The 12797-nt window shown below is 35.0% G+C and overlaps 1 protein-coding gene across 9 annotated transcripts in view; it reads left to right on the top strand.

Annotated features, from left to right (window-relative positions):
• Positions 1 to 10419, top strand: part of GULP1 (GULP PTB domain containing engulfment adaptor 1) — a 151461-nt gene extending 141042 nt beyond the window's left edge. For all 9 annotated transcript variants that reach the window (XM_084288907.1, XM_084288899.1, XM_084288900.1 and 6 more), the window contains 2 exons: positions 1078 to 1172; positions 8351 to 10419. In XM_084288907.1, the coding sequence (XP_084145033.1) occupies positions 1078 to 1172; positions 8351 to 8422 (167 nt within the window). In that variant the 3' untranslated portion in view covers positions 8423 to 10419. The remainder of the gene's footprint in view (positions 1 to 1077; positions 1173 to 8350) is intronic.
• The last annotated feature ends 2378 nt before the right edge of the window (positions 10420 to 12797 follow it).

The following is a 12797-nucleotide window of genomic DNA, read 5'->3' as shown; positions in this document are numbered from 1 at the left end:
CAGTAATAAAACTGCGTTAACTTTGAGTGTTGCCCCCAACGTGGTTGAATTGTGTTAGAAAAATAAGCTTCATACAAGTTTTGGTCAAGGCAATGTGAGATAGAACAAGTGTATATAGATGGCACTGTTACCTGGAGAGAAAAAAATCTTAATATTGATAAGAAAAAATATATCTATATAGACTGTTGCATGCGAAGAAGTAGTAGCATTACAGTGTTTGAGTAAGGGAAAAAAAAATATTAGAAGTGTTTCTTATTCAGATTTAAAAAAAAAAAAAAAAAAAAGGCACTAGACAGTATCCTGCTTCTAAAAAGTTTGAAACTGTATGTTGTGACAGAGAGACATTTGTAATCATTGTATTTATGGATACAGATTTAGTGGAATTTTAGGGTAAGTGAGCTTTCATGGTCTTCTACTTTCTCTCTCTCTCTCTCTCTCTCTCTCTCTTTTTTTTTTTTTTTTTTTAAACCTGTTATTCCTTGCTTGGGTTTTATGGCCCTGGTAATTAGTTGTTGCTACCGGTTGTGCACTGAGGACCTCTATCAAGTGACCTTCCTTAAGTTAGGGTAGTCATCTGTCTTTACAAAAGGCCTTAACCTGATGGTGAGGAGTGGCAGACAGGAGATAGGAAGGCTAATTTATTTGGGAAAATGTGCTTCTGACATAATGTTAAGATGAAATTTGGCAATTGACATGCAGTTGTTCCTTCTTCATTTATGAAACCCCTATACAGCCTGATTACAGAAGGCACTTCAATAGGAGCTCCCTTATTCAAATTGGAATTTCTTCTCATCAGGTCCCTGAAATTCTTATAGAAGGCAGAAGCCTTTAATGAAAACTACATAGAGGCTCAAACAGAAGTTGATGGTGTTCTTGGAAAAATATTTGAGTATAAAGGTTTGGAAAACCAATCAAGACAGGACTTTCAAATATGAATGTTAAAAATTGCAGTTAATCAATTGCGTATCTGGACGTGTTATTATTCACCTTTTAAGGAGATGTAAGCTGACTTTTTCAAGGAGCTATTGTCATAGATCACACCTTTTCTCTCAGTGACTCGTTTTTCTGTTGTTCCAGAGAGAGACCTTTTTGGAGCAGAACCTTTTGACCCTTTTAGCTGCGGAGCAGGAGATTTCCCTCCAGACATTCAGTCCAAACTAGATGAGATGCAGGTAATTATTGAGTTGTTAATTATGTATTTTTCTATGGCAATATGAATATTATTGAAATACGTCTTTAGAGTATTTTAAAAATGTTTTCTAAGCTGCACACACACAAGTACCTGGGGAAAAAAAACTGATGGTTTCTTTTTGTACTATGGGCTTTGAGTTGGAATTTGAATTTGTCTGCCTGAAATTCCTCTCAAATGTTAGCCGGTGGTATTCAAACAGACACCTGCACATATTTAAGGCTTCTCAGCAGCGTAAGCAAAATGGATACTGCTATTCCTGCCTGGGAAGGGACTGAGTGAAGTTTAAGAAAGAGCTGAGGCAAGAGATGCACTGACCATGTTATTCTTCAGCAGTTTTCTGCTGCTTTTAAACGTATCCATATTTGCTAAGGCATTCTGGGGCTTAACTATTAAAAATTGATTCAAGAATTCTGAACTGATGTGTTTTTTCATCAGAAAATGTTTGTTGGATCTGAAATACTCTATGGTATCTGTTCAGATATTGACCCAATTTTGAAGCAGTGATAGGAGAAAACTTTCAAGTTGTGGACTAAGTTGCTCTTCTCAGTCAGGCTTTCTAAACTGCTAGTTCCTTGCCAACCTTGCTTATCTGTTTTTTCAGCAGCCTGCCAGCAAAACAGAAGGCTGAAAATACAGGGAACTTGAATTTCTAGGTTCCTGGCTCCTCAGCAGGAAGCGTTCCCAGACCTCTTGTATCTTGACAGCCTGCAAAGTATAAGAGCTAGCTCTCAGGCTCTTGTAGTTCCTCATTTTTAAATGTCTTTACTACAATTTAAGTACAGTTTAATTTTCCGAAGTAAAATTTCGGAATTCCTATTCACAGGCAAATTTAATTGTTCATGTCAGTTTTAGGGTGGCACCACTGGCAAAATCCATTCACTGTGAGATAAAAGCCCAAATCTTTTCACACCTCACATTGATATATATCACCTTCCATTGAATATAGCCTGTTTTAGGAAAAAATGTACTACAGTATCTGTGGATACTGGGAAAAATCCTGTGGTTATAGGTAAGTTCACATGCTAGAAGTTCTTATTACAGGTGATGTTCTGACAAAATTGCAAACTGTTAGGCCATGTAAGTGTCATCACTTTATAAAATATCAGTAAATGGGTCAGCAGAAATCTTTATCAAAGATTTTTGAAGCCATAAAATGGAAAACTTCTTTCAGCTTTTACTCTGACCTAAGAAAAATAAGAAATAAAATAAAAGATATCTTAATGCATTGCTATGTCCTATTGCAAAGAATATTGCGTTGGTTTGCCCTGTACATAAACGTTTTTCTCACTTTTCTGTGTGATTTGTAAACTAGTCTCACAGAGAGTCTACCATACCCTGAAACCTTTACTAAAAATGAATTAGTAAGTCTTTGTGTTGGCATAAAACTTGTTCACGTGTATCCAGTTGAGATCAAGGGCAAAGCTGACAGGATGGGGGGGGTTGTGGGTAGAAGTCAATTCTGAGATTGGTCAAATCAAAAGCTATGTCCAGCTACTTTCCTATGACATCCTTCGATCACTTTGTAAGTCACTGTTAAATTTAGTTGCCATGCAGAAGTTCTTTCTATAGATTATATTAATATGAATCAGTGGTGAAAAATACTGATGGAAATATTTGTTTTGTTTTTTTTTCCCTAATATCTCTTTTATCTTCTTATGCTTTCCTTGGGTGCCTAGCGTCAGCGATGGTTGGTATATCATATTTTAATAATGGTATTTAAATCATTTACAAATGAAATGTGCACTCATTCATATATAGGGTTTTCATTTTTATGACTGTGTGTATGTGTGTGTGTATATATATATATATATAAACTTTTTAGATTTGTTTGTTATGTATCCAATCCTGTAAGTCAGGGACATTTTCAATTTTAGGAGCCTACAATTTTTAAGGTAGAGACAGCTGATTTTAGTTTTCTTGAGTTGACAATACTAAGCCTTCATTTTCTTTGCTGTTTGTTTTCCATGTGTTCTAGAGAAATGTCCAGTTCTTTTCTTTGGATTGTCATTGATGAAATGGTCTACCCAAACCTGTGATATATAGATTTATTTTTTTTTTTTTTTTGTCCTAGTACAGTCACTAATGTAAAAGTCCCTATAATTGGAAATACTTACTTTAAAACTTGCAATGAGCAGAAGATAGCTGTGCTAAAGGTCAGTGGTTGTTAGACACAGCCTATAAGGAAGAAGAGAAAAATGGCTGCTACAAAAGGCAAAATCACAACACATGTAATGTGCTCTGAGAAGTCTAAAATTAGGGAACATAAAGGAAAAATATAAGCTGCTTTCCTTCTCTGAAGTGCCAAGTTAAGGGAGATGTCTTCACATTTTTGAAGTACAGCCTCAGCTTCAGTAATTATGTATATTTCAATAAACGTGCAAATGCCATTTATATAATAAAACATCTAAATATAATTCTAAATAGTTCTAAATATAAGCTTATTCAGAGACGGTGTTGTTAAGTATAGCTTAACCTGAAGTCATAGTGGCAAGCCAGCCAGCGGCCGGAGCAGCTCAGTCCAGTCTGTTGTCCCATTCCTCATATTGAGCTATGTCAGGCGTCATGCCCCAGTCTGCAGAAAAGCTGTTTCAGAGTACATGTGTGCTGGAAGATGCCATGTAAGAAAAATGGGAGAAGAAAGCACAGCAAAGCGGAAGAGGCATTGGGGAACAAACTCCTCACTAGTGGGTGCTTTTGCTTTGTATTCATTATTCTGAATTTAATGAGATCAGATCAAATTTCTCGATTTCTGGGGGAACAGCTTACATTTAAGCTTTAGGGAGGATCCAAATTTCATAGTTAAGCTCTTTCTATTCCATTTCTCAGTCCAATTTCTGCTGATCTTCTTGGAGAGCTCTAAACTCCAACATGTGCTGAGATCTGAGTTTTACAGCTCAGACCTCTCTCTGATGACTCTCCAACCTCCTGTTTCCCCACCCTTGTGCTGAAACATATTTTCATCCTATTTTGACTGCATCCAGGCATTAATAAATCTATTTTCCCAGAAATCTTGCAGTGAAGGGAAGTTTCCCTGGATCTTGAATCATACCAACAACAGCTGCTATGATTTATTAAAATCTCAAGGTAGTTAATATCCTAAAGCTTCCAGGAGCTGCAGGCCATTCTCCCTGCATGGCCCAAAGCAGTCAGGAGGCTTGTCTTATTTCCATCTGAAGTAAGTTATGCTCAGCCCTCTAAATTATCATCTCAGAGACACGTAGATTTATCAGTGGTTCATTGGGTTTGGGCTGAATTAAACTCATTGAGTAAAGGCAGGTGGTGAAGGGATAAACAAGCTAACCTCAGGCAGAGCCATAAGGGTTGACTTCGGCATATTTACCTTGTGATAAAATGGATGTACTTGCCCTTTTTTACTGTTTGTTGTTTTTAGCCAGAATAGTTGACATCTTTATATCATGAAGAATCAAAAAATAGGTGGGAGTTCTGGAAGAGGGGTTGTTTTCAGGTTATATTTTCCACTGAAAACAAGCTTTGCTTCTCTGAGACCCATCACATCTGTTAGCAAAATATTGTCATTTTTCTGGGTAACTACGATATTCAGTACTTATGTTAAGTCATCTTGGAAGTTAAAAAGTTACTTGACACTGTTATTATGGAGATATGAGCACAGAAACAAGGCCCAGTACACTTTATAGTCCTTCTTCTTCCCATTCCTCTCCAGTATCTGGGAATGGTCAACTGATTTGAACCATTTTCTGACTAAATGAGAAGTTGCTGTTTCCTGAGGCCTTAAAGTACAGGAAGGCATGGTGCACATGTTTCTTAATGAGCAGGCAGTGTGTTATGCTAAGAACATATATTTGTAGAAGCTGAAATGTTTATATTGAATATTTTTAAATTCTGAGTATTAAAATTAATTATATCTATTTTATATATACAGTACGTAATGTGTACCAAGTGCTGACTATATGTCATTTTAAAGAAAAAGTATTCTGCCTAATACATTAATCCAGTTTATTATAAAAGGATAAAAATGAAACAATTTATAACTCAATTTATGACTACTCAGTGATTCCAACTGACATCATTATTATTACAGCTGTGAATGCTGGGTTTTGGAGTGGAGAGTAGAAGGTAGGCACATACTGCACGATGGGTATTATAATAATCATACGGTAACAACAAGTAGGAACCGTAAGAATTGAGAAAAGTGTGTGTATATGAACCGCATTCCTGAAAGCGGATGTAAAGCTGTAAGTGTTCTGCATCACCATGAAAACTACAGCATAGGATACTGATATTCTTGCCTGCATAAATCACAGTTCAGCTGTGTCTTGATATAAAGGAGAATCTGTTCTTAAAACCTTGTCTTTCTACAGCTTGGTTGATGACAGCTGATGGGGTACAATTTTTAAATTATCATATATTTGCCAAAGTGGAATCTGCAAAAATACAGAATTATTGAAGAATTTGGAATTAGCTTACAAAACTTGTGGGGCTGGGAATGGAGATGGATGTGGGAGGTATCAAGTCTGTGCTTTCCTGATCTTCAGGAATTTGATTACAATCACTTTGTTAAAGAGTCTGTTGGGATAGTACACTATGATTTTTTCCCTTTTTGAGGGCCACGTTTAATTTAATGGGAATTTTGGTTGAGGCAGTCTAGCTTCCTTTGAGCATCCTGGTTTATAATCCTACACACTTCTTTTCCTCTACCTTAAATACTCTTAAAAATAAATCTGTATTTGACATTCTTTTGTGGTCTGAAAAATGCCCTGGTGGCTATCCTGATGTCCTGTCTGTTTTTTGTCTTTTTTTTGTCCTTGTGGTTGCCCTGAAATTTAGATCCTACAAGTAACTGTAGGATCTGACCCTGTGATGACAGTGAATTTTGCGTAATATAATAGGTGAACATCAGAAAAAATCTTCCATGATCAACATAGCAGCACTAAGATAAGCACACTTACAAAGCACAGATCTGATTTGCTTTTAGGTGGCCAGAAAAACAGCATTGGACATGCAGCTGCATGAGACACCAACAAAAAGTACTCAAATATAGAGAGGAAAGATAAGAGCATGCAGAAGGACCTGGAAAGTATGCGTGTTCAGTCATAGGGCTGGCACAGCTTTGAAAGTGCTTTCTGGGGGGCTATGTAAGAACTTGCATGTCCTTGTTAAACCAGTGTATCTCCAGGTTGAAGTACTGACTATCCCTTTTACAATCTCAAAACTGGAAGCATCCTTTAAATATTTAGACAGATTAATATAATATTTAGACAGATTAAGATAATTATATATTTTTATAATTTTATAATTTTTAAATTTTAGACAGTTTAAAATAATATTTAGACAGAGTTTAAGATGCACAGAAACTGAGGGTTTTATGATTCAGCAGGCTAAAATGTAGGGCTAATCCTAGGACTTGTGCCCTTGTGTAAGCAGTCCTCCTCTGTTACATCAACAAAACTGCATCCTTTTGGCAAATGAGCAATGCCCATTTATAACAGGTTGTGTTTGACTTGGAACTTCACACAGTTTTTTCGAAATATCTTCTGCATTGAACACTTTTCCTGATAGCTTGTTAAAAAGCACAGGGGGGAAAAAAGTCAAATATAGCAGTGAGTTTTGGCAGCACTATGTCACTCAGGTAAGGCAAGTAAGCACAGTTGGAAAAGGTTTACAATCCAGTAGTGCTTTGTCTCACCATCTTATAATATGAATATTAGGAAAATGTGGATTTTGTTTGGAAGATCTGAGATCATTTAGTAACCATCTCCAGGAATTCGATTCTGTTTCTCAGCATTGCTCTTCTGATGGTAGTAGCTGATGGGGTTATTAAATATTCATGCACTTTAAAAAATCTAGCATGTGGTTTACATTTGTTTGAAATGAAGCTGATGTGATTTGTGATTTATCTTTTAAAGCCAAAAGGTATCCTCTTGAGGTACTCCTATGCATTATGAGAAAAGACTTGAGTTTATGCCCAGTCCCAGTACAGGCTGGCTTACCAGAAAATTTATTTTGTTTACAACATGCTTGCTTCATAAAAGTACATAGTATTGATTTCATAGCACATGATAAATGTTCTCCAAGTGAACTGTAGGCTGAATTGAACACTGGAACAGGTGCCACTGGAGTTGATGTTCTCATGGCATTTCTATTCAGAGCCCTTGTTTCCAGGTGCTTGCACCTTTACAATATTTTCACCTAAAATACCAAAATTTTCTGGTTTTAAAGATGACTTTTCTTTTGGAGGTCAAGACATAAATAATCAGCTTATTTCAAAGAAAAAAGCGAAATGAAAACAAGAGTATTTTCCCCACGTTAAAAACAATGTTGTTTTAGAATTGGTACATTTTGTAAACCTAATACAGGTACTTGAGAAGTAAGTTATTTTCAGTAGAGTGGGTGGGAATGTCTACTTTATCTTAGTGCTTCTGCTAATAAAATAGAAGAGACATTTTTATCTGAACTTTTTAAGAATTCCTTTGCTCTTTCTAAAGAACATCATATTTTATTTCATTGAGTGTTACATGCCTTAGAAATTCACCTTTTGTTCTCTGCAATAAAGCAGGTATGATTTTATTTGCCTTTTAGCAAGGCTCAGATGACCGTAGGCTGTAAAGCACACACCTGTCAATGTAACCACACAGTGAATGATTCAGAACAAGCCTCTGAGATTTTGTTGAGTACCACTATGCTTTTCGTTGGAGTACTTCTAAGATAAGGGATTACTGATTGTAAGAGACATGTGGAATTAATAACAATGTTCATGACTTAGATCTCCTTCAAGTATAAATATAATAAACTTTTGTTTATATAACAATCTAATATTTCCTGTTTATAAACTATGTTGAATTTTACACAAGAACAACATGGTTCAATTTATGTAAACTAATATTCAATGTTTTTATTTTAATAATACTTTCTTCATTTAATATACAAACATTATTTCTTTTGTTATAACACAGATAAATCCTTCTGTACATTAATGACTAAGAGAAACTTAGAAAAACTGTCTGACCAAATAATGTAAATGTGAGTTATCCTGTGAAGCATCCTTTCAAACAGTCATTGAAGTGCTAATGCTCAGAATTTGACCTAAAAATAAGCTTGAATTTACATGTTTGTAGGAAAAGGTGATATTCCTCCAGAAATTGCTTTCCTTTTTATTAACGATGTCTTGTTTCATTGCAGGAGGGGTTCAAAATGGGATTAACTCTTGAAGGCACAGTATTTTGTCTTGACCCACTAGACAGCAGATGCTGATGCCAAGAAAATAAATGTGAAATTCCTACGCAGTGTTTATTTTGAACACACATTCACAAGTATTATCCATGTGCCAAAAATTGCTTTTTTCAACATGTAAACTCTTATGAGGTTTGCTTCTGTAAAAATCCAACTTAGTTCCAGTCTTTCCCTGTACAAATGTAAAAAGTTGTATTTGTTTATGAAATATGAATTAAATTACACTGTTGTGTTTCTTTCTCTCAAACTTTTGCCCAAGTTTACTATGCTTTATGACTATTAGCCTGGAGAAGTTCTTCAGAAAGCTCATACATACCTCTCTGTAAACATGCAAGCATGATTTTTACATAATGCTTTACTTGGCAGTATTTTGAAATGAAATTTTTAAGCCATTATTTAAAGTTCAATCAGTCAAATGATTAATTGCAATTGCAGTTAAGAAAAGCAGAAAATACCTACCGTTAATATATGCTTAAAAGAAATCTGAATGCTATGTAATTAATTTCTATTACCTTGTACAGTTATTACACTGTATATCTGTTGTTACTAGTTTGTAAAATCCATAATATTTTTAAGTCCTTATATCATGTTTTAGAAGCTAACAAATTGTTAGTCTGCTAATTAGTGTTTAATGAGCATAGAAAAGCTCCTAAATCACAGAAATTACAAAGTCACTACCCTTTGTTTGATATTTTATAGCTAAATCATAAAGTGTATAATTTGGAATTCATTACATGCTAACAATAATTTGAAAATAAGATTATGATCTTGCATTTACTTAGAAATTTCTGTAATTTTGTGCACAAGCGGGCACTGTGTTTATTGGGATCAATTCTGTAAGTTGTTTTCAACACCTGAGCATTCAGTCAGGTCTGTTGGATATTATTTTCATGGACTGCATCAATATTGTATGTCTTAATATAATTTTGAAGCTTGTTGCAAGAATTGAGTCCTTCATACTCATTACTTGTTCATGTTACACAAACAACTGCAAACCAAAATTTTCAGCTGCTAGTGAGTTCAACACTGACCTGTCTATGCATACTCTTCACTAATCTTTAACATAAGCAATAAAATAATATGCTAAACTTATGTCAGAAAAGTATTATTATCAGTGTTTTGATGCCCGAACACCACCTTAGTTCAATTTAATCCTTCTAAAACTTCTCTTATTTTCCCCTTATAAAACATAAAGATGTGGAAAAAAAATAGTTTTCTGTGTATTTTTTTCCTTTTTTTCATGAGAAGTTTTTTGTGATAGTGTTATGGTTTTGTCCTTAAGAGTTACAGTTTACACAAAAAATGTATTTTGCAAATTCACTATCACATATATATCTTCATGCCCTGTTCAATGAAGTACTTCTGCAATAGCCTTTGAAAGTCTGCTGAAATGAATTATTCCTGAATGCATTATTCCTCTTCTGAGTTTGATGTGTGCTCAGGTACCTTGCTGAACAGGGGCCTTAATGTTCTACATTACAATAGTCTTCCTTTCTGTTAGTGTCTTTTGAACATTCATATAGAATATTATATATAAATATATAAATATATATAAAATCACTAACAAATAGAATAGTATATGTTTCATAAAGAAAAGTCTTTATAATTTTGTTTGTCATATAGTATTTTGGAATTTGTATAATGAGGATGTTTAGTAGCCATAGTAATGGCCTTTTTTTAACAAATAGAATTTGTATTTTTATTGTACTTTAAAAAGCTTTACATAATAAGCATATATTTAGTGGTCATTTATTATCAATGGTAACATTAAGATAATATTTGCACATTTTAAGAAATGTTTTCTTTACCAATTTTTATGATAGTTGACTGCAAATGGCATGGTTAAATATTGCATAACTGGTCAATCCATATGAAAACACTTAAATCAACACAACAGTGCATTTTTAATGAAAAGGCTCCGTGATCCAATTGGAAACTGTATTTCTATGTAATCTCAAATGTCTGTTTAATTTTGCCTAAAATAAATGTTTTTAAATAAATTGCATCCTAGAACACAATATTCATTCAGTTAAATGCTTAACGGAGGGAGGGAGAGAGGGGAGGTGTGTAAATGTTGGGTAAGACTTGCCATGAAAAACAGTTCGGTCACCTTGGTAAGAACTGATGAAGAAATGGTAAGATCTCATAAGAGTTAAATCTACTGATAAGAATCTGATGTCAGATTATGTAAAATTACAGACACGTTTTCTGGCCTTTGATTTTGGGTTTGGCCTGATCTGTAAACAGGAGAGAAAGTCTGTTTTATATGCAATTATCTAATGCTAGTAATTAGAATTTTTTTATTCCTCATTCCTTTCCTGTCTTTCTGCAGTGCTTCATGTATTTAATGGACTCTTTTTATTGCCTTTTTTTTTTTTTTTTCCCTTATAATTAGCTAATATATATAATAAGATTCTAAATGAACCTATTGGTTAGTGAAGGAGAAAAAAAATTCTTGTCACACTATAACTCAAAACCTATCTAACCTCTTCTATTTGCAGAGCTGGGGCTTGGACAGTTTATAGGAATGCACGCTGTCAGGCTAGCAAGAAAGGGGTATGTGTAATCTCCTGTGAGTTAAACACAAGCTATTCTTTCCTTGAACTCATGTATCAGTGTTCCCAGTAGTATTGGTGTTATTCTACAGGTAATGCAGTAGTGTTGCAAGCTACATTTTCGGGCTGTTACTTTATGTATTTGAGACCAGGGTCTAGGTGATTGCTCTTGCTCTCCTTAGAGTAGATGGGAGTTCTCCCATTGCTCTGAAAATAACTTTGTCTTTGGAAGCTCTCTTGTTGCTAATTCCCAGTCCTTCAATTATATTTTAAAAACAATCTCTTTAAATAAAATAAAATAATAAAATAAAAATAAAAATAAAATAAAATAAAATAAAGCTTGAGAGCTTGTTCGTGAGAATGTCAAGTGCTTCTGCTAATTGTGTGACCTTGGGCATTACACTTAACAAAAGTCTCCTGTCTTTGAGCCTGAAAAAGAACAACATCATCTACAGGATTAGACGTATGGTGCTAAATTAATTGTGAAGGAGAAATTTTTGGATTTGTGAATTTGTCCTAAGATATCAGGTTTGTGCCACTGCACTTTCTTAATTTGTTTGGATATCTTTTTTTTTCTCTTTTGTTTTCTTTTTTAAATTTCTTTGAGCTCTTCTCACACTGCTGACCATGCTCTGAGTGCATTACTTCCTGATGTGTCATATTGGATTTTAGTTCCACTTGTCAGCTGCCCAGCTACTGCACTGCCATATCACACCAAGCTGTATTAACAGCTAGAAGAAAAATTCCTCCCTTTCTATTTTTGATTATTTATTTTTTATGATGTGGGCTGTTTTCTTTTTTCCTTCCCACCTATTTAGTACACTTCCACATAAGTAAATAAGGTGCTTAGGTTAGAATATTTCTTAAGTTTATACAAGGTTAATTTATATGTTTTCTTTAATGACTTTAATTTACTGAGCATCATCACAGGATGTTCTTAGCTTAACCCATTCCTCTTTATGCAGATTGGCTTGTAAGTGGCTGTCTTTTGTCTCTCTGTGTGACAGATTTCTGCTAGATTTATAATTGATCAGGTCATTCAAATTGGCAAAGATATATCCTTCATGTGGCAAAAGGCGTTACATTTTATTTTGGCTTTCCTTATGGAAAGGAGGAGAGGAAAAAGAAAGTTCCCTGAGTCTTTTCACACTTCTAGAGGTAAGCGTAACTGTGTAATCCCAAAGGTGATTGAACTTGCCAAGAAATGGAGCTGGCTCGGAGACTTCATTATGAAGATTATTTTTCAATTTGTTGAACTAAGCAGGGTCTCAGTCTCTCAGAGCAATTCTGCTTCACATAAAGAGTCCCTTCTGCAATGGCAGTGTGTCACTGCCTGAGAAGTCTTCAGTGAAACATTGAGAGCCCCAATTTTCCTTATATCCTGTTGGTTGCTGCAGATTGTCAGCCTTTGGACACTCTTAAGAAATATGTTAGTGAATGCAGCTGAGCAATCAGCTTTCTTAAGATGACATTTTGGGCTTTTGCTGCTGCTTTTAAAAACAGAGGATGCAAAAGTCACTCTTAAAAAAATACAGGTTAAAAAAACTAACTAGCCATACAGTCCAAAATGCAATCAAAAATGCCTGCAAGCTGGTGTTCTGTAAGCTTCAGCTAAAAGACAACAAAGCAAGTAAGCTTTAATACGCAGATGACACCAAGTTAGGTGCATGTGTCGATCTGCTTGAGGGTAGGAAAGCTCTGCAGGAGGATCTGGATAGGCTGCACTGATGGGCTGAGGTCAACTGCATGAAGTTCAACAAGGCCAAGTGCCGGGTCCTGCACCTGGGGCGCAATAACCCCAAGCAGAGCTACAGACTGGGAGAGGAATGGTTGGAGAGCTG

This window comes from Netta rufina (assembly GCF_964035555.1).
Source record: "Netta rufina genome assembly, chromosome: 6".
Taxonomy (NCBI): Eukaryota; Metazoa; Chordata; class Aves; order Anseriformes; family Anatidae; genus Netta; species Netta rufina.
Note: the sequence above shows the minus strand (reverse complement) of the source record. Positions and strands in the feature narration are given on the sequence as shown.